This window comes from Penicillium concentricum, assembly GCF_028827145.1.
Source record: "Penicillium concentricum strain IBT 3081 chromosome Unknown utg000002l_segment0_segment0, whole genome shotgun sequence".
Lineage (NCBI taxonomy): Eukaryota > Fungi > Ascomycota > Eurotiomycetes > Eurotiales > Aspergillaceae > Penicillium > Penicillium concentricum.
This window is the reverse complement of record NW_026622755.1, coordinates 1,954,980-1,973,773: the sequence shown is the minus strand read 5'-3', so window position 1 is coordinate 1,973,773 and position 18,794 is coordinate 1,954,980. Positions and strand designations below refer to the sequence as shown.

Genomic DNA, 18,794 nt, shown 5'->3' with positions numbered 1-18,794 from the left:
CATATCTCGACTAGTACTGTCAATACCTCGAGCCACTGTCGAATAATGGTCCGGCATCACATTTTCGGCTCAAAAAAGCTTCTCCCAAACACCGAACAACCCAATTATGACCGGGGTTCAATTACTGAGCTGTCCTCTGAGTCTTCCACGACCACCGCGCCTTCCGCCAACAACTCATCCGGCGTCTTCACCCGCACATCCATGACACGCATGAGCGTGTAGCGGTGCTTGCTCTTGGCCTGCTTCACGTGTCTTTGTCTCCGCTTTGTCTTCTCCTTGATGCGCAGCGGCTCTGCATCCACACCCGTCACACGAACCCGGCACTCATAGATACGCTCGTCGATAGTCGGTGAGCCCTTCATTGTGAAGTCGCGGGATCCAAGTGCCGAGGCACGGTTAAATCGCAGAATATCTCCCGCCTTAACCTTGGGCATAAGGAAGGGCAACCGAATGTGATCACCTTCGGTCAAGAGGTATGGTCGTGCGTGCAATTGAGCGACGACGTAGTGCGGCTTCTGGCCGGCAAGGTGGGGGAGCTGTGACATGAGAGATTTTGTCACTTTGAGAGGGGAGGTGAAAGTCGGGGCAACGGGTTGTTTCGCAATGGGGACGTGTGCGCGTGTTTGGGGTGTCATGATGTTTTCGTCGAAGCTGGAGGCCGTGACGCCCTGGTGAGTCTTCGGTTGGGTATCTTGTGCCCGAGGAGTGGCGCTTAGAGGTGATTCAGGATGACTGGATGCCGATTGGCTCTGAGGTTGTTGCGAATTCATCAAGGACGCACTTTGGTGAAGGCATGCTCGTTGCTGCAGGGGAGCTGCGGATGAAATTGTAGACGGCGCAGTCCAGCGCAGTTCGGAGGCGAGGCCCCGTAGAGCAGAGCGTGAGAACATGTTGAGTGACCGCTTGCCAATGCTCAATGATCGAGAGTGGAAGTAGTTTGCGGTGGTTGATATTCAAGATAGAAGAGCGGCTTCCCCGTAGCTAGAGAAATTCACGACTTGCGCAAATGGCCGCTTTGTCACCCGTAATATCACGTGATGTTTCGATCCGACTTGAAGATGCAGATTTGTAGAGAGGAGAGACAAATATTATGATAGTAAATTATAGAGAAAGTCCTACCATCTTAAACTTTCAAGTGCTACTGTTTACCTCCAATTTTCTACTATTCTTCGGCCTTTCTTCTTTTAATCTGTACAAGTTGAAGTCCAGAAACGACCTTACCGATAAGGAGCGTCACGTGCCTCGCTATCTTTTCCGCATCACAACTTTTTCGGTCTCGATTAGATCTTCAAGGCAAGAACTTCATCACCCATTCACCTCGTGTTGTTCATTCTTCGTTCATCATGGTATGTTATTAATGATTTTACAGACTCTCAATGTCCAATTTTATTAATTTACTAACCTTTTTTCTACCTACAGCCTCAGAACGAGTTCGTCCCTCCCCACCAGCCACCACCCGATACGATCTCCAACTGACTTTTTCCACCAGGTATATCGAGCGCTGGCAGAAGCAGCATGGAAAGCGCCTTGATCACGATGAGCGCATGCGCAAGCGTCAGGCTCGTGAGGGACACAAGCAGTCCCACGATGCCCAGAACCTGCGTGGTCTGCGGGCCAAGCTGTACCAGCAGAATCGCCACAAGGAGAAGATCCAGATGAAGAAGCGTATCAAGGCCCAGGAGGAGAAGAACGTCAAGTCTGCCGCACCCGACGAGCCTTCCAAGACCCCTCTGCCCCAGTACCTGCTCGACCGCTCGCAGGAGACCAACGCCAAGGCCCTCTCCAGTGCTATCAAGAATAAGCGTAATGAGAAGGCTGCTAAGTTTGCTGTCCCCCTGCCTAAGGTCAAGGGTATCAGTGAGGAGGAGATGTTCAAGGTTATCAACACCGGAAAGAAGACCCACAAGAAGGCCTGGAAGCGTATGATCACCAAGCCTACCTTCGTTGGTAGCGACTTCACCCGTCGTCCCGTTAAGTACGAGCGGTTCATTCGTCCCATGGGTCTGCGTTACAAGAAGTGTAATGTCACACAGTATGTTTTATCTTTGGGGAGAGAATGCTCGCCCTCCGGTTTCTTTAGGTTGGATATGGTATATTGACTTTTTCTTCTTCAGTCCCGAGCTGGCTGTCACCGTGCAACTCCCCATCCTGTCCGTCAAGAAGAACCCCCAGAACCCTCTCTATACCCAGCTGGGTGTCTTGACCAAGGGAACAATCATTGAGGTCAACGTCTCCGAGTTGGGTCTTGTTACCACTTCCGGTAAGGTTGTCTGGGGTAAATGGGCCCAGGTGACCAACACCCCTGAGAACGACGGTTGTGTTAATGCGTGAGTTGCCTTAATCATTCCTGTTGCTTATGTTGTATCTGGAACTAACCTGAAATAGGGTCCTCCTTGTCTAAAATGACCACAAGCACTTCCTCTACATTCCCGGCAGGCACTCGCCTGTCTTCGATACCTCCATGCTCAGGCAGTTCTATATTTTCCTTTCTTGATACATACGGTCTATCAAGACAGTTCTATTCTTGGGCGGTGTTAATGGCGCAAAGTCAAGTCCATTGATTTCAAACAAAAAGTATTCCACATGTTTGGCTTCTGAATGGACATAGCTAGTTTTTAGATAGTCAGGCATTTATCAACTATGATTTTATGAAGACAAGCAACATCTACATCGGTTTTACATTGTAAGATATCATAAGATCAAAGATCAAAGACTTGATCCAATTTCCAACTAGTTCACAGGATGAGAAATACTGTATCCACGTAATGAAGATAGGCAAAGGTTGTCAATTAAACATCTTGACCAAATAGGGAGATATTGTCACTCCAAGAAAGCTGATACTGGAACAGTATACATCTGGATGCAAGAGAAAAGATGAAAAGGCTAATGAAATCATGTACTGGAATGAAAATCCACACGCTGCGCTGAAACCGAGATTCGTCAAGAAATACCCACCACAAGACGACATGGTTGGGTGTGACAAACACCCCGAAGGGTGATGCACAAAGAAAAAGAAGAGACAATGCAAAGAAACACAGACAGTCAGATATCCCGCAAATTAACCAACCAGACCCAGACAGAAAAATATCACATCCAACACCAGTCATTAAGTCGTCCTAACCAAAAAGGGAACATGAGAAAACGCCGATAGGGCAGTCAAGACAAAGGAAATAAAGTGAAAGGAGTGGTTGGGTGTTGTCATGCGTTTTCTTCTTCAAGGGCTGCTTTGATTTTTGCAAAGAAGCCTGCAGGCCAGGCAGCTAGCTCCTCTTCTCTGGGTACACCACGGGCCTTGCAGTGATTGACGACGTTGGCCAGGATACGGCCAAGCATATCCTGGGTGACTGGAACAGCACCCTCAAGCTGGGCATCGGGGTGCAAGAATGGATCGCGCGGGCCAAGCATCTCCTCAATAGTTGGTCGGAGAGTCTGGTCGCGTTGCAGACAGCGCTTGAGAGTCCGAACAAGGCCAGGGGGCACTGGAATGCCACCGACGCCAAAGGCCGGGAAATCAATTTGTACACGGGGGTTGGGAATAGCCATGATGCGTTCATAATATTTTGCGATCTTGGCGAATGGTGGTTGTCCGTAGACCATCTTGTACAGAATACAACCCAAACTCCAGACATCGCTGGGTTTTCCTAATTTCATAACTTTTCCAACACTTGCAGGCAGACCAAGGGACACGTTGGAATCAACCAATGCTTCAGGGGACATGTAATTGGGTGTGCCGACTTGCTGTTCACGATGAACGTTGACTGTGTTATCTTGGATTGCATTTGCAATTCCAAAGTCGATGAGCTTCAGTCGGCCTTGAACCATGAGGAAGTTGGCCGGCTTCAAATCTGAGTGGACGATGTTGTACTCGTGGACAGCTTGGACACACTCGAGCATCTCCTTCCAATAAAATCGGGTAAAGTTGATATCAAAAACTGCATCTTCGGCGTTTAAACGGTATGTGAGAATCTTTTCAAGATCAGACTCTCCAATCTCCATGAGCACGCTAAGAGCATGTTTGTCATTGTTCAGCTCCCAGTCAAACAAGCGCACCACACGGTCCACATTCTCCAACTTTTTCAACAAGTCAATTTCACCCTTGTATCCAGTCAAAGTCACTGGATCAACATCTTCAAGATTGACACGCTTGAGAGCGAAGATCTTGTAATTCTCTGCCATCACTCGATACACACGCGAGCTACCGCCTCGGCCAATGCAATCGAGCCGAGTGAAATGCTTGCCATTAATCGAGACTTGACTCCTCTTTTTTCGTGATTGTGATGTTGATGCGCCTCCAGTGGAAGTAGCAGTCTCAAGGACTGACATTTTCGGAGGAGGAGGAGCGGCCCTATGAGGAGTGTTATTGCTCCGTGTGGCAAGTATTTTTCGCGCAGAGTTGGTTGCCGGAGTCTCCGCTACATCCTTCTTCTCGGTGTCGTAAACAACATTATACTTTTCGGGCTTATCCAGCACATTCAATCCTTGGGGCTTTGTACGCCGGAAAGTTGGTGGTGGTTCATTCTCTTGGTCACGGACCGAGGGCAAAGCCGGTATTGAAGGAACCTTGAATACAGGTTGTTCCTTCGCAATCGAGGATTTGGAAGACATTTCTGATGAAGCGGGGGTAGACTTTGAGCCATATGATTTTGGTGAAGATGACCTCGAAAACGGTCCTTCAACCTCAGCAGGGCGGAGAGGGTATTCCCGTCGATTGGAGTCACGGACGAGAGGCGGACTTGGGTCAGCCCATGACACCTTGGGAGATGAAGGTTTGGCTGGGTTGCGAGGTCGATATTCGGCATTTTCCTCCTCTCCTTCGACGTCCTCCCGGACGCCGTCAGGCGACAGATATTGGTGGTTTTCCTCGTTACTTTCCTCGCTCTGACGTCGTAATACACCCCTCCGGGCTGGGCCGTTCAAGAAAGTGCCAGCAAGTCGACCAACCCGCTTGACGCGGAGAGAGCTGTGCGGAGCGATTTCTTCGCCGCCGCGGCCCCTCGATGCGGAATATCGTAACGCTGGGTCGTCGTCATATTGTGATTTCCGATCACTATCTGAGCGATCTGCACTACCATACTCGTCGCCCGAATTGCGTTCCGACGAGCGGTTTCCTGAAGGTGAGGCAGAGGCAGGGGATCGAGTGTTGCTGCGTGAAGCGTTGATACGAACACTGCGTTGTCGTGGGGCGGGGGTGATAAAATCATTTGGGCGGCTGTGATACTCTGGCTCTGCACTCTGGCTATTTGATAGTGGGGAGCCTTCACGTGAGAATCGAGAATTTGATGAGATGGCCCCTATACGAACGACTCTGGGAGCCGGGCTACCATTAGATGAGTCGTGTGGGGAAGAAGTCCGGGGTGAGCGGCTTTGCTGTCTTGATGTTCCAATTCGAGGTTCGTGCGATATGTGTGCCTTTTGCAGATGAGGCGAAGAACCTAATCCGTCTCCATGCAACAATGCTTTTACAGAAGCGCTGAATTTAGGTTCCGGGACCTCTTCGTCGGAGCTATCACCCGAGTAATGTTTGGGCAAAGCTGATGGAGATACCCGTCTGGAACCCGAGCGTGAAACCGCGGATCGGGACATCGGTCGGGGCTGCCGGTACAGCTCGTTGTATGCTGGGAGGGAATTCGGGGACTCCATGGCGATAATACCTACATTGAAGTCGTGGATCAATGTGGCCCCTCCAGAGTTGTCGATTGTTTTGTTGATCCTGGAGAAAGCTTGGTCTTGAGGTTTCGTCGCGGGCGCGCTATACAGTCACGTGTTTGTTGTTGCTATGGCAACGTCGACACCACAACATACCAGAGAACATTGAAAGAATTGATTTTGGACTGGAAGAATATTTCAGAACACAAAGGATGGATAATAGTTGAATCTGATAATACCTCAGTTTGCTTTGGTAACAGTGTTCTTGTACCTCAAGTGATTCAAAGGCTGCATACTCCGTGCTACATATAGGATCGGCCGGATAACCTCCACCTACTATACTATACGTCCACGGAACTATAGACTAATAGACTAAACTTGGTAATGTTGTCTATAATGCTCTAGGAGATCTTTTCGCATGAATTAAATTTTTTATTAAGTTTCAATATCAAAGTACCCGAACGAAAATCATACAAAAGTGTCTCTTTAGGTTGCTGGAACCCACTATGATTCCACATATATATATGATTCTTTTGAAGACAATGCAAAATTGTGAAATATTCTCTATTTATATAACCATAAAGTGCTGTATCTGTGTATATTTATAATTATTGTTATCACTTTATGCCTATAAAAGTCCTTAAGAGCTCTGCATAACTATGTAACTGTATGTACCGGATTTTAGGCCACGGTCGCGAATTTCCCGATCGGGGTGCCGCCGCTTTTATGAGGGCGCTCAGGCTCCTGCTCACTGAGTATTTCACAGCACGGGTGATCACTGTGAGCACTTAGGGTATACTTAGTAATGTAAAAAATATTGCTCAGTGAGCGCTCAGGGTATGCTCAGTGAACGCTCAGGCTATGCTCAGTGAGTGCTCAGGTCTGTTCAGTGAACACTCAGGTTTGCTCACTCCAGGCTTGTAATTCTAATAGTTCTTCCATCGGTCCGCCTACCAAGCTCGGAGCGGACGATCAAAGAAGGGAAACTGAGCTATTCTTGAACCAATAAAGTTTTCTGGCTTTTCACATTTTGTTTCTTTTACTGTTAGAAATATGCGGGTCCAATAGAGATTACGGAAGAGTATCTGACATCAGGATGAGTCGTTCATCAGGTAGACCTCAACTTTAAGGATAATCTTCCCCCATCTCTCTATTCTCTATACCCGAGACGATGACCTAGTCTTAACTAGCATACGGCTTCTGCGGTCAACAAAAGCTCAACATGCAATCTGCGGACAAGCCGACTCGATCAGAAATTGACTTGGCCTTGCCTGGAGAGAAAACTCAAGATGAAATCAAGATCGAAAAGAGTGGAGATATTGATGCTCTTCAACGGTATCGGTGGAACATGGTTAGAAAAGCGCCATCCTATGTTGGTAGAGCGATTGAGCTTCTCCGGATAGAACAAGACCTCCGAAATACTGTCCAGGAAGAGCAATGCCTCGCCAAGAAGCCTGAGGCCACAGGCAGCTGGCTACTCTATAGGAATGATGTACAGGCCGTGCTTCAGGCTTTGAAGAAGAGATATTGGTTGCTGGAACTCCAGTGGTGGAAAGTCCGAAACTCATTCGTGGAGGGGCCACTGATAAGAGCATTTGATCTGTGGCGATCACATCCTCTCTGGTATATGCACCGAGTTTTGTTCGAGGATTGCGTGAGGAAGGGGGGATGCTGTAGCCGTGGCTGTGGATGTTGCGCTAATCGCAAGATTGATAAAACACGACAGCTTGGAGCTGGACATTGTATGGTGGAATGTGGATGTTGTCACCAGGCTCGGGGGTTTGAGCTTACCAAAAAAGAAAAGGAGGAATTCCTTAGGGATTTCCATATCGTGGATGACAATAGCTTTTACCGCCAAAGGGTCAATCGAGCTTCGATATGGGGGTTATCTCTTGACAGTCATGACAGCCCTTTTGATCTGATTGTAATGCCCCCAGGATACGAGAGCGATGTTTCAAAAGAGCAGACGAGAAGAGGCAAGGCGGACCAATTCGATGAGCCATTCATGCTTATTGACGAAGAGGACGAGGAAGAAGTTGTGGTACCTTAAGTGTCAGTGTCAGGCCACTAGGTGCCTGCTTGCTAGTTTGAGGTTTTATTGTGCAATTCAACTCTTTCTTTTGGCTTCGAATCCCCTGATCTAAACTTGCAGTCGTTCCCGAAGTCCAACCTCCACACGCTTCCTTCCTATTTAGACTCGACTAACCCGTAACCCGCCCCGTAACCCGCGCGGGTAACCCACACAGGTTCCCATAAAAACCCATAGCTATATAATTTTCCTAATTAAGCTATAGCGAAGTATATAAAAATACTAATTTATACATAAAATATAGTAATCTATAGCGGTTTTATGTTAGGGAACTGGCCTAGTTGAACAACTTAGGCGGGTTTGAAGGACAAGAAGGTTTCGTTAAGGAGAGAAGTTCTCCTGAGCTAACAAATAAATACATGTTCCGTTGAAGGCGGTAACGTTTGGCAGAATCCGCGCCGCATAAGCAAGCATCTCATATCGGGCTTCGTCCCGTAACAACATAGGTTACCCACACGGGTTATGGGGCGGGTTACGGGTTGGTCGAGTCTACCCATTGGGTTTGCGGGTTCGGGTTGCGGGTCGACTTCTCTTACCTATTCTCGGGTTTTGGCGTAGTCTAGTTAGTAGGTATGATCGATAGGTTTAGAATATTTTTACGGATATCTATCGCTAGAGCTAAAGTCATATTCCTAGGAGCAAGCGGTAGGTAGTATAAGCGATAGTCCGTTAAAAAATCAACTAAAAAAAAATCAGAATAAAATACTAAACTGGATTTATAAACCATTTAACTGGGGTTTTCTGAGATATTCCTAGATATTGTAGAACCAAAAATAGAGGGTTAGATATTTTCCGTAACTATATAGAGCTCGGCGAGGTTGAATAGTGGTATAGGCGCAGAATAGTAAAGCTAATAATGTGGCCCCGCTGTGCATTTGCCTTCTAGGTAGAGGCATAACAACTAGGATCGACCGCCAAATTAATGACACCAGCCTTTCGTTGAGGGGACAACGGTCAAGAGTGCTGGGTGAACGACTGCATTTAGATGGGGCTAGCGTGGTGCATTTTATTGAGGTGACCTGCTGGCTTAGCTGCTCTCCCACTTTGCTCAGGCTGCTCAGGTGACGCCCAGTGAGCAAGTCCTTGAGCTTATGTAATAATCAGGTCACGCTCAGTGAGTGGGATTAGGCTGCTCAATGAGCAAATCAGAATGCTCAGGTCACGCTCAGTGAGTGGGATCAGGCTGCTCAGGTGACGCTCAGTGAGCGAGTCATCTAGCTTATGTAATAATCATGCGATGCTCAGTGAGCGGGTTTAACGATTACGTAATACACAGGGGCGTGCTCGGCTTTACTCAGTGAGCAAAAAGCGGCAAGGGGTGAGCACTAAAACGGAAAGGGAAATCCAACTTGCCCGGCCTAAAATCCGGTGTATATGGACATATATGGTAAGTAGCTATCCATGAGGGCAGAGACATATATACTTCACGAACAAAGATAAGAAAGCAACGTATAGCACACCATTGTTTCTTATCCATTTATTCTAACACGACACAAGAAAAAACAGAAAAGACTATAAGCATAAATGTTAGCCACTTACCATAGTTAGGTAGTATGGGGTTGTACCTGCCAAAACAGGCAACTGGCGAGTTCACCGCCTTGGAAATCAGGCGACGAGATACGGCACTCCCGAGCGACCACAAGTGCAGTTTCGATCACCGCGGCATCTATCTCGCGTTTGATCGCCATGGACCTTTCTACCATCACTTCAAATCCTAGCAAAAATGGCGTCTAGCGTGGATGCAAAGCTGATTCGGCGGACCAAGTTCCCCCCTGAGTTCAATAAGAAGGTGGATATGACCAAGGTGAATATTGAGGTTATGAAGAAGTAAGTGGCTTTCCCCGGCGTTTTTTGGGTATCTCCGGTTTACTGACATTGCTTTTTTTTTTCCCACCCGTAGATGGATCGCAAGTCAAATCTCCAAGATATTGGGGAATGAGGATGACGTCGTTATCGAGCTCTGTTTTGCACATCTCGAGGGACCACGCTACGTACGTTGGCCCGTCGGATATCTAGCGTCTCGACCCTAGTTTGCTGACACCTGTCTCTGGTTCTAGCCCGATATCAAATCTCTCCAAATCCAACTCACCGGATTTCTAGACAAAGATACCCCCAAGTTCTGCCAAGAGTTGTGGTCGTTGTGTCTAAGCGGCCAGGCCAATCCACAGGGCGTCCCGAAGGAGCTCCTGGAAGCTAAAAAGCTTGAGCTCATACAAGAGAAGGTGATAGTAAGCGCGCCCTCGACCTTGGATATTTTCTAACCACATTACCATATAGCTCGAGGCCGAGAAAGCTGCCGAAGCACTTCGACGTCAAAGGGAACAAGACCAAAACCGCGAACGAGAGTTGGACGATGTGAGACGGCGTGAGCGACCGGATCGCGGACGTGGAGGAAGAGGTGGTGATCGTGGTGATCGCGGTGGCCGTGGAGCTCGATCCTTCGGAGGACGAGACTTCAACAGACGACCTTCGCCTCCCGGAGACCGAGACCGCAGCCGAGACCGATTCCGTGACCCCCCAGCTCGACGTGACTTTGATTCATACGTGCCGCCTGGTAATCGTCGCGGCCGGCGTCCATCCAGATCTCCACACGGCACTCGTTCTTCATCTCGATCCCCAAAGCCCTCGTCACCATCGCGCCGAAACCGCGACGAGCCACGCCACAGACGACGCGAACGCCGGCCCCGTTCCCCAAGCAATTCAGTATCTCCCGATCGACGCAACCGCGGAGGAGCGAGAAGGCGCAGCAGTCCGGACTACGGTGACCGTGTTAAAGCAAGACCCATTTCCCGCAGCCGTTCCCCGCGCTCACGTTCCCCCAGAGGAAACCGCCGCCGACGAAGCTCCGTTTCTCGCAGCCGCAGTGTATCCTCGCCGCCTCACCACACCCGGCGCCAGGCAGACTCTCCCAAGTCCGTTTCTCCCGCGATGTCCCGCCGCTCATCTGGACGCTATGCCCGAGACCGCGATTCTCGTCGCTTGAGCCGCAGTCCTGACAGTGTCGGTACACGTGATCGTGATGAGAATCGTCGACGCCGCAGCCCCAGCGGTGGTCGGAGCCGTAGCCGCAGCCGTAGCCACAGTCCCAAGAAGGATACTGACGGCAAGCGGCGCCACTCTATGGAAAGATACAACCCTGATGAGAAACGACGCAAGATGGCTGATGAGAACGATGACTCCACCCGACCCCCGTCGAAAGCTGATGAACCGTCCAAAGCTGACGACAGTGAGACAAAAACAAAAGATGCCGAGCAGGTTGGTCATTAAGAATTGAGATTCCTGGTGCAACCTTCAATTTGTATCCTCTACCACCCAGATCCAATTCCTACTTAATGTTCGTCTAAAAATTTCACATGTCATGTTGTTTCTGAAGTTGCTATGTTGAATCGGATACTAACGAGCTCACAACAATTAGACCAAGAAAAATCTTTCTGTGTGGATACATTCAACTGAGTTTCGTGAGAGATTACTTCGTGAGAGATATCTTGCTATGCGTCGCCAGTCTGGCGAGAAGCCGAGCAGTGCCTCACAATCAAAGCAGGACTAAACGAGAACACCAAAAATCAGTGGAAGGGATTAACACTCTTAACACTGACCATGTGTGACTGGAACTTTGAGATTTACGCCAACGAAATGTGTGTTTTAGCGCTGTACATGTACATTGTAACAATTCCAATAACCTTTATTTAATCATGATTGACGTGCTTAGGTTTAGGAGATTTAAGACATGAAATATGTCGCTGAAGTAGTTCAAAACAGCCAAAACAATAACACAAATGAATGTACTCTATTAGAGGGAGGTAAGGTATATATGCTCAAGTCATTAGTTAAGAAGGGATCTTCAGACTACCAATATTCGCCGGGAGATGCTGTCAATGCCTAGGTGAACCCAGAACCATAAATAAGAACACCAGAACATGCGGGATAAATGCGGTATACACGATGGACAGGGTCTTGCAATCTCCACACAAGCCTATGATCATCAGAGTTAGATATCTACAAAAACGCCCGAGGCGGAGAGCAGATCATAGGGTGGGATGGACAGGGGTATCTTGAGCATAGGAAGCCACATTGACACCCCACGAATGTTGAAAATCATCTTGTCATGAAAAGGAAGAAAATAAAATGGAGAATTAACGTAGTTGATGAAGGAGATTCTATATGAGACCTTCTAGGGTCGTGGCTTCGGGATATGTCTAGGTATGGTCTGCTTTACTCGCAACCGCAGACGGTGGCAGTCACAGTCACAGTCTCGGTGACCTTATCGGACCCAGTGTTACCACCGGAGGGCAGGTTGGGAGGGCTGGTAGGGGCAGGGCCGGAAGGAACGAGCACGCCGGTGGTGGTACCAGCCGGGCCGGAGGGAGCTGGAACACCGGGGATCACGGTCGAGTTGATGATCTCGGAGGTCTCGGTCTCGCAGGGAGTGGTGGTGGCAGAGGGGCCGCTAGGGGCGGGACCAGTGGGAGCAGGACCGGTGCCGGTGGGGGCAGGGACGGAGACGGTTGTGGTGCCCGATCCGTGGGGGCCGCCGGGGATCACAGTGGAGTTGATAATCTCCGAGGTCTCGGTGTCACACGGGGTGGTAGTGGCAGAGGGGCCGCTAGGGGCGGGGCCAGTGGGAGCGGGACCGGTGCCGGTGGGCACAGTAGGGATGGTGACAGTGATAGAACCGGAGCCGTTAGGACCGCCAGGGATCACGGTGGAGCTGACAACCTGGGAGGTCTCGGTGTCACATGGGGTGGTGGTGGCAGAGGGGCCGCTAGGGGCAGGTCCAGAGGGAGCAGGTCCGCTGGGGACGAGGGTGCCGACGGGAATGGATACAGAGACGGAGGCACCGGGACCGGAAGGCACAGCGGAGGTGCCGGGAAGATGGGGGTGGGGGGTGCTGGACGGCAGGCTGGGAACGGAAGACGAGGCAGGGCCAGAGGGAGCACCGGGGATGCTGCAGCCGGTGAACCACTGGAGGATGATGATCTGGATGCTGATATCGATGTCAATGGAAGTGCAGCCACCAAGGAAGGCAGCGAGCTCAGCACGGGCGTCCAAGGTCAGGCCAGTGAGGCTACCGCCGGCAGCGCAGAGGGAAAGGGCACCACGGAGGTCAACGCTGAGACCGGTGAGGAGGGTACCGGTCAGGATATCGGTGACATGGCCAAGAAGGCCGCCAACAAGGCCAAGGGAAACGGAGACATCAGCCTCGACAGCGAAGGACAACCAAAGAAGGACGACGGCCTTGAGTTCAACGCCCAGGGCGCAGTCGGCGCCGGCGAGCCAGATGGCGAGCTTGGTGCGGATGTCAAGGTCCACCGCGACGGCGAGCTCGCCCTTGGCGCATGCCTCGAGAGCGAGCTTAACATCAGCAGCGAGATCAACGGAGAGATCCAGACCCAGGAAGGCAGCGAGGGAGGCCTGGCCGCCAACGGACAGGAGACCAGACTCCTCAATGTGCACGCCGACGGAAGCACCGACGGAGATGGTAGAGAGAGCGGTCTCAGCAAGAGCACCAATCTCAACAAGGTCGCCACCAGCATGACCGTTGATCCAGGCAAGGACCGAAACCTTGAGGTGAGCGCTGAGGTCACAATCCTTGCTGTTGATCCAAGCAAGAAGGGCAGCCTTGATGTCAGCCGATAGACTGGCGACAACACCACCAGCGGCGCAGACATTCAGACCGACCTTGACGTCCAAGTCAAGATCAAGCTTAGCCTCGATCCAAGCGGAAAGGGAGACTTGAGCACCAATGCTCAGGACGAGAGCAGACTCGAGGCTGGAGGCCTCAAAGATACCGTCAATGGTCACGTAAAGCTGGCCCTTGGCAGCGATGTCGGCACATCCGGGGATGTACACGGACAGAGCAGCCAGAACGTCTGCGGAGAGGACGAGCTCGTCGTTACTCTCACACCAAGAGATCAGTGTCTTCTTGAGGGAGAGGTCAAGCTCCGCGTGGAAGAGCAACCAAAGCTTGAGGGCGGCCTTGGCCTTGTGGTCGATAGCACCGGACTTGCAGCCGAGAGCACCACCCCCGAGAGCGGCAGCAGCCTCAGCACTCAGACCGGCAAGAAGGTCAACGGAGTTATGGCCACCGAGGACGGCGCCAAGGATAGCAGTCACGTCGACAGTGATATCGCCAAGGAGCTCACCGAGGAGACCTAGGGTACGGCGCTCAACGGCCAGATCGGTAGGGTAGGCGAGAGCCGTGCCTGCCAGGCCGGCAAGCAGAACGAGGGAAGAACGCATGTTGAGTTTTGTGTTGTATTAATGAGTGTATGGGCCACAAGATATTGGGAGTATAAAGACTTCTGAACAATATACAGAAGTGAGAGATTGGACAGGCAGGCACAAGCCGCCAAAACAATTAACGATAGACTGGTAGAAGTGAAAAGAGAAAAAAGACAGTTGAACGATTGAAGATCCAGCAAAGAGATGATCGCCTTTGTTTATATACCCCTGATCAACTGTGAGCCGGGATGCTTCTGGGCATTCAAGCCACATCGGGACAGATACTGATTCTACTCCATACGGAGTACGGAGTACTCTCCAATTTCACATTTGGAGCTATCGACTAGACTTCAGGGATAGGAGACTTGGATGTTGCCCAGGTGGATCATGACTCCAGTGGGCTAACAGGTGCATTACATTGTGGACCCCCCGAGCTATTCTTGGTTAGAGAGAGTTACAGAAGGTATCACATTCTCTTACTCGGGAGTAAATCTGAATCTCAACTACATGGTCGAGGTACATTCATTTGGGAGCCCTGAAAGAGCCCCCTTAAAACGGAAAATAAAGAAAGAAAAAAAAGAAAACATAAAAAAAAAGAAAGGTGCCAGGTCGTAAGGGGAAACAATCATCGCGGATCATCACGCGAAAGGGATCAACATTGATTTAACGGTTAAGACGTTTAACATCCGACTTTTTGTATCAATTGGAGTCAACCCCTTTCTATCTCCAATTCAACTATATTGTATTCCGCTCACGATATACTACAATCAGCACTCCAAGCTCAAGTACCTGAATCTCAACCTAAGAAGTGTATGCGATATCCCGAGTGGCCCGTTGTAACCCTATCTCTCACAGCCTCGGGGAATTAGTCCAGGCATATTGTATGCACGCTGTGGACCATATTAGGGAAAGATGGACACGTCCGATTCCGTTGAACACACAAGACCTATCAAATTCAAGATATCAATGATTCAAAGCCGTTGACGGCCTGGGCACCTGTCAGCCACCAACTGAATTTTTGGTCTGCTCTTTGAGGCAATGTACAATGATACTCCAACGTGAGAGACTTTCCCAAAGTATACAGGATAAGTACAATTACATTCGAGTTGCGAAGAGTAGACCGAATAATACATATAATACTACAGCCGACACCAGCAGTTGAACCTGCTTTTCCAGGGTTTGCTTAAGACAGAGCTACAAAAACACAAAAACAAGGATAGCAGCATCTAGGCCTTGTCAGCGTGCACTAGTCAAGACACTACTTAGTCGGGCTTGGAATATGAATGGAATATGAGGTTATGCAGTTCGCGCATGGGAGAATCTCCACTTGTGGATTGCATGCCAAATAAGAATAATCTATTAAAGATAGATTAATATCAAAACCACGCTAAAGATTAGTGTCTAGAGTGGAGAATTATCCCTTAAACTTGTAAAATTGTCTCTAAACTATGTACTTTAGTCTGATTATATAGCGTGAATCATACGGTTGATAAAGGGTTAAATAGAAATGATAGGAAATCTCCTATTAAGCAGACTACCTGTTCTATAACGCTAAAAGCCGACACTTGACCTCGGGAACTGGTTCGGTTTTGACAAATTATTTGGAGGTAAGAATTCACGCTCAATGAGAGACATATTGAAACAAACTACTATCGTCTAAAATAGCTTGGAAAATTATAAAGAGTCCGGTAGTGTAGTGATCTGCAATCCAATGTCTCACCCCACGCGGACAAGCCCCACGAGCACTACAGCGCATGTGATGGGAAGTTCTCTCAAGTGGATAACTTTCACTTGGAAATTGCGATCGGGCTGATTTATAAGAGGCGAGATGTGGGACTGCAAGCTGCCGACGGTTCAATGCATCTTTGCTTGGAGAAAATAAGGAATCAAATTTTGGAAATGCAGGTAAGCCATCCGAAAAATTCTTATTCGAAGGACATTCACAAAGTACGTGTTTTCATCCGAGAGATGGCCATCCTACAATAATTCTACTTCCACTGAATATTTGAGATCGGAAGTACAATATCTAGAACAAAGAAAACTATTCCAAAACATACTCTCAAATACTATAGGGTTTAACTAGTCCAACGCCTCTCCTTAGTTGCGATATAGTCTTTTGCTCGGAATAATTGAGAATAGTCTCCAAATTATAGCGACGATGTGATACCTAATCTGTTAACCAGAACAAGCAAACGCTAGAGCTTGTGATATCGAAACCGCAAAACGTGGAAAACCGTTAAATCCATACTTTTTTCGATCTCTCATATATCGAGGTATATTCTCCACATCCCCTTCGGAGCATGTCGGATGTTTTCCTCCCCGTTAAGAAAAAAAAAAAAAAGGTTCGAACATGTTCGAACCTGACAATGCTCAGATCCACGATAGGAACTTTAATCATTCTCCTTGAAACAGTTGCTATTTTTGTTTTTATCGACTACTACACAGTGACCCACCAGTTGACGGCAAGATCGGGGTTAAAAAAAGGTTCAAAAACTATTCCATATTCATGCCGCATTATCCGAGCTCCTGCTGAAAGCAAGACATCCTCAAACCCCAGATTCTGAACGTGAAACATGATCATCAGGAACACGCGATCTATATTCGGAAAAGAAGTGCACCGAAGAAATCTTTCGCCCTAGCCCGCAAGTTCCCCGTCAATGGACCCACATTGCTGGCAAGGCTAACAAAGCTGGCACAGATGACTCCAACTATCGCTAATGGGAATGTCCGAGGGTCGAAATATCACCTCGGTTCTGAGAAGAAACAGGAACCGGATCTTATCTCTGCTGTCCCGAGTCTCTTCAATCGCCCCGGTATACCCAAACACTTCCCTGTGGCTCTTGCATCAACAGTCTAAAGCCCACACCGATAGTAATTGAAACAAAGAATAATTCGGGGGTTCACCGAAGACAAGACCACATGTGAGAGCAGTGGGTCTCGACATCTATCTCGGGAGTCGTCCCATATATGGATGTGATTATCAGTGGTTTCATCTATTCTATTTACGGTTCAATCTATGGAGTACCACGGTACATTCTACACGGCCGGGAGGTTTGTCGTTTCAGAATGTTTTCGTTCCAAGGTTCTCGATCAACTTGGTTATAAACCCTAACTTGGAGCAAGTTTGTGAAACAGATTCCGTTTCTACATCCACAATACCATTCGCAAACCAAAGAGCCGAATGAAGAAACTCAAGTCGAGTCCTTGATCTGGCCTAGTCTACTTCGAATCCAAGTAGCGAACGGCCCGAAGAAATGTGTATCGCTATTCTCTGGTCGTTCACAAAACGCCAGAAGAGCCCGATATCGCTGAGATGCAGACGTTGAAGTGGCACAAAGAATCTTCGCTAGATCAACTGGACAGAGATAAGGCGGCTGTCTTGCGTCCTCGCTGATAGACCCGGTGCCTTGCATTGAGCATGCATAGTACACGCAATGGGCAATACCGAAGCAGTGACCTAATTCATGGCTCGCCGTCCGACAAACACGACCCAACCAGAGGGCGGACAGCAATGAAGGCGATGAATCCACCTCTGGGAGGGAGCGGTAGACTGATACTGCATCCTTCACAGGTCCGTTTACCTCCGAAGTTGAATTTTGTGATCCTCGACTATTGATTTGAGATCTTTTCTGTCTCTTGGCACTTGGTTCTGCCCAAGCACATGCAGACATGTATTGTTTACAATGCGATGCAGGCCATGCATGGAGACGCTCGACATCTAGGATAGTATCCAGTATGGGATTGTATCTTGCACTGGATACTACTGCAACGCGACTTCCTCCGTATGCACGGCCACATACAAACTCGTCATCGTCATCCTCGTATAGATCAAATTCCACAAGCATCAAGAGGGCATATGCATCCTTCGGTAAAATGCTAATCGCAGTATCGAGAAGATCGTCTAGATTGACTTGGCCCCCATATACCCCATTTGACAAGGTACGTGAGCGAATCCGCACGCACTCATCGCCGTATTTCAGACCTAGGTATTGTGGGCCTGTCTTCTTCTGGGGGTTCCTTTTGGGTTCTTCCCATGGAATAAACCGCAAGGTAGACGGCGACATCATCTTGACAGGAAGACCGTGATAAAAGGCAGTCAGATAGTCCTGGACGTCCTTCGTACTAGGCGGCTTCATCGAAAGCTCATGGTCTGGACATTTTGGTATTGCCCACTTTTGCATGAAGTCAACATTTGCGTCAATTTGAGGGGATGGAACCACATAAACAGTTTTTTGCTTTGCGGTTACGGGATTGCGGTGTTCCCCATCAACCCATTCTTGAAAGCTCTGTGGGTCTTCTGGATCTCCTGCAAGATCATCTCCAGGCAGCAACAAAGGGGCAGGGAAAGCTCTGTCGTCTTCTTCAAGGAAGAGTTTGTCTTCTCGTGGGAAGCTTCGGTTGTCTGCTTTGATCGCAGCGAGACGTTGCCGCTGGCCTTGTCTTCTGAAACCTGCTACAGCAGCATGTGGAGAAGAGGCTAGACAGACAGACGTATGATTACACTTTAAGATGGATCTTTGTGGCATGCTGGAAGTTTCCAAATGTAAAGAAAAATATATGTGGAAGAAAGGAGTTCCGGCATGCGGCTCTGTTAGGCGCACGAGCCTCTAAAAAGTTGTCATCAAGGAATTGAATCACGGGAAGTTTATGACCTCAAAAAATATCGAGTACTCTACATGATAGCTAGAAAGTGATTTCTGACAGTATCAGTTAAAAAAAAATGTCAAACTTGGTGAGCTGGTCTGATAACTGCCTTTCTACCTCTGATCTTCTAGCTTGTTTGCCCTTCCCTAAATATATTTATCCCTCATATTCTAGATATTTCTATCTTGACAAA

The 18,794-nt window shown here is 48.8% G+C and overlaps 7 protein-coding genes across 7 annotated transcripts; 3 read left to right on the top strand and 4 right to left on the bottom strand.

The window, feature by feature from the left end:
* Positions 1–104: 104 nt before the first annotated feature.
* N7517_004319 (mitochondrial 54S ribosomal protein bL21m) lies at positions 105–890 on the bottom strand (the record flags this gene model as incomplete). Its single annotated transcript, XM_056722049.1, has 1 exon — positions 105–890. One exon carries the CDS (start codon positions 888–890, stop codon positions 105–107), a length of 786 nt encoding a protein of 261 aa, XP_056578299.1.
* A 453-nt stretch (positions 891–1,343) lies between these two features.
* Positions 1,344–2,401, top strand: N7517_004318 (rRNA-processing protein NSA2; the record flags this gene model as incomplete). The annotated part of the gene is made up of 5 exons (XM_056722048.1): positions 1,344–1,346; positions 1,420–1,430; positions 1,490–2,032; positions 2,115–2,327; positions 2,386–2,401. 5 exons carry the CDS (start codon positions 1,344–1,346, stop codon positions 2,399–2,401), a joined length of 786 nt encoding a protein of 261 aa, XP_056578298.1.
* Positions 2,402–3,198: 797 nt separating this feature from the next.
* Positions 3,199–5,640, bottom strand: N7517_004317 (serine/threonine/tyrosine protein kinase MPS1; the record flags this gene model as incomplete). The annotated part of the gene is made up of 1 exon (XM_056722047.1): positions 3,199–5,640. The coding sequence occupies one exon, from the start codon at positions 5,638–5,640 to the stop codon at positions 3,199–3,201; it is 2,442 nt and encodes an 813-aa protein (XP_056578297.1).
* Positions 5,641–6,868: 1,228 nt separating this feature from the next.
* N7517_004316 (uncharacterized protein) lies at positions 6,869–7,696 on the top strand (the record flags this gene model as incomplete). The annotated part of the gene is made up of 1 exon (XM_056722046.1): positions 6,869–7,696. One exon carries the CDS (start codon positions 6,869–6,871, stop codon positions 7,694–7,696), a length of 828 nt encoding a protein of 275 aa, XP_056578296.1.
* A 1,762-nt stretch (positions 7,697–9,458) lies between these two features.
* Positions 9,459–10,718, top strand: N7517_004315 (PWI domain-containing protein; the record flags this gene model as incomplete). Its single annotated transcript, XM_056722045.1, has 5 exons — positions 9,459–9,562; positions 9,636–9,726; positions 9,793–9,963; positions 10,013–10,090; positions 10,128–10,718. 5 exons carry the CDS (start codon positions 9,459–9,461, stop codon positions 10,716–10,718), a joined length of 1,035 nt encoding a protein of 344 aa, XP_056578295.1.
* Positions 10,719–11,947: 1,229 nt separating this feature from the next.
* Positions 11,948–13,975, bottom strand: N7517_004314 (putative cell wall protein; the record flags this gene model as incomplete). The annotated part of the gene is made up of 1 exon (XM_056722044.1): positions 11,948–13,975. The coding sequence occupies one exon, from the start codon at positions 13,973–13,975 to the stop codon at positions 11,948–11,950; it is 2,028 nt and encodes a 675-aa protein (XP_056578294.1).
* A 3,173-nt stretch (positions 13,976–17,148) lies between these two features.
* N7517_004313 (uncharacterized protein) lies at positions 17,149–18,483 on the bottom strand (the record flags this gene model as incomplete). Its single annotated transcript, XM_056722043.1, has 1 exon — positions 17,149–18,483. The coding sequence occupies one exon, from the start codon at positions 18,481–18,483 to the stop codon at positions 17,149–17,151; it is 1,335 nt and encodes a 444-aa protein (XP_056578293.1).
* Positions 18,484–18,794: the final 311 nt, after the last annotated feature.